The sequence below is a fragment of the Halyomorpha halys genome, unplaced genomic scaffold (assembly GCF_000696795.3).
Source record: "Halyomorpha halys isolate HHAL.00 unplaced genomic scaffold, Hhal_1.1 Scaffold1344.1, whole genome shotgun sequence".
Taxonomy (NCBI): Eukaryota; Metazoa; Arthropoda; class Insecta; order Hemiptera; family Pentatomidae; genus Halyomorpha; species Halyomorpha halys.
Window position 1 is genome coordinate 28,134 of NW_027107270.1, and position 1,861 is coordinate 29,994.

At 51.8% G+C, this 1,861-nt stretch overlaps 1 protein-coding gene across 1 annotated transcript; it reads left to right on the top strand.

Annotated features, from left to right (window-relative positions):
* Window positions 1-306: 306 nt before the first annotated feature.
* Window positions 307-888, top strand: LOC136795344 (uncharacterized). Its single transcript, XM_067045559.1, has one exon. It carries the CDS (start codon window positions 307-309, stop codon window positions 886-888), a length of 582 nt encoding a protein of 193 aa, XP_066901660.1.
* Window positions 889-1,861: the final 973 nt, after the last annotated feature.

Here is a 1,861-nt window from a genome sequence, read left to right on the forward strand (position 1 = left end):
ATTTTAACTGTTCTCTCATCCAGGATTTTTTTTCTTTTACTCTTTTCCTCCGGCTTTCTTATCTTTTTACTGACTAAGATGGTTGATGGTGTTGGTCAGCCACCACAACAGCCCGCATTGAGGCAACCAGTGCAACAGATCCCGGTGGCGCAACAGGCTCCTGGAGTTCCTGCGGCCCCGGCAGTCCCGGCGGCGGTTCCAGCGCTACTCCCACTACCAGAGACCACTCTCGCGGCTGCTCACGCCATATGTTGGCTAAAATGAGGATTGGTAGAAGAATGCGTGGCGAGGTGTCAGCTGGTCATCATGAATGAGCCTTCTGGTCCCACATTTGTTGGAGCGCGGGGCCAGAGTTGGATAGATGTGACACTTGCCACGGCTCCCATAGCAAAGCGTATTGCTGACTGGACCCTACGGTCAGACACGAGCTCCGACCACCGGGTCATTGCCTTCAGTGTAGTGGAGGAGGAAGGCGGTGCCCCAGAAATAGAAAAGGGCTTTGTGACTCGATCGGTGAACTGGAGAGCGTTTTCCAGTGAATTAGAGGGAATACTGGCTGACAGAGAATGGGAGGAGATGACCTCGATTGATAAGGAGCCCGAGATTGACCGCAGAGTGGCAATGCTTACGGGTGCCATCACTGAAGCGGCGAGTAATACCCTCCAACGCCGAAGGGCGAGAGTACGTCCGGTTACATGGTGGACGCCGGTTCTGACGCAGTTAAAAAAAGAATACTACAGGGCCAGGCGTAGGTACCAGGAGTGCAGAAACGACGAGAGGAGGCCTGAACTTCGAAAAGAATCCAAGCATAGCTATAGGGTATACCGAAACGGAGTGCGTTGCCAGAAGAAGAAGTCCTGGGACCAATTTATTGTAGAGGAATCATAAAAGAATCCCTGAGGTATTCCGTACAGGGTGGCACTGGGAAAGGTTAAGCCGTTATAAGTGATGGCGGCTATTAGAGTGAGAGGTACCCAGGCAACCACCTTGGAGGAGGCTGCCAAGATGTATATAGACTATACATACCCTAGGGATGATCCGTCCCAGGACAGTGGAGATGATGGAATGGTTAGACGCACCACGTTATACCCACCAGGTACCGAGCTATGCCCACCATGGGATATTTGGGACCTCCGTCTTGCCGTGGACAGGCAAAGGATAGATGCTGCAATCCTCAAGAACAGTGCCCCTTATATTGAGGAAGAGTTGTTGGATATATTCAACGAGTGTTCGGATAAGGGGTACTTTCCAGACAAGTGGAGGATTGCAGACTTGAGACTGCTCTACAAGGGAGGTGGTAAGGATAAAGAAACGCCTAAATCCTATCGACCAATATGCCTCCTCCCAGTAGCTAGTAAGGTTCTGGAGCACATGATCGTCCACAGCCTTAGACCAGTCCTATGTGCTGCAAGTCATCCACGGTAGTTTGGCTCGAGCCGTGGCAAGGGAACTATGGATGCGCTGCTGAGAGTGCGTAGGGACGTGGAGGAGAGGGCGGAGAAATATGTCTTATTGATCATGTTTGATATCTATTCCGCCTTCGACAGCGTTTGGTGGCCCCGTGTACTCCAGCGGTTGCAAGAGCTCGACACCCCCAGTAATCTATACTCCCTCGTAAGTAGTTACCTCAATAACAGGAGTGTCAGGATCAGGGGTAACTACTACGAGGTCGAGAGAAAAATCGAAAGAGGATGTCCCCAGGGTTCGGTCCTAGGACCAGCTCTGTGGAAGCTGGTATTTGATGAGTTGCAGGGGGATCTGGAGGACAAGGGGTTGCTTGCCACGGCCTACGTCGACGACCTGGCAGTCATCGTGGCCAAGAAGAGTAGATCCAGACTAAAGATAGAAGCGGAGAGGTGTG

Coding starts and splice junctions, on each gene's coding strand:
- LOC136795344 (XM_067045559.1), top strand. CDS start 307: ATGAATGAGCCTTCTGGTCCCACATTTGTTGGAGCGCGGGGCCAGAGT.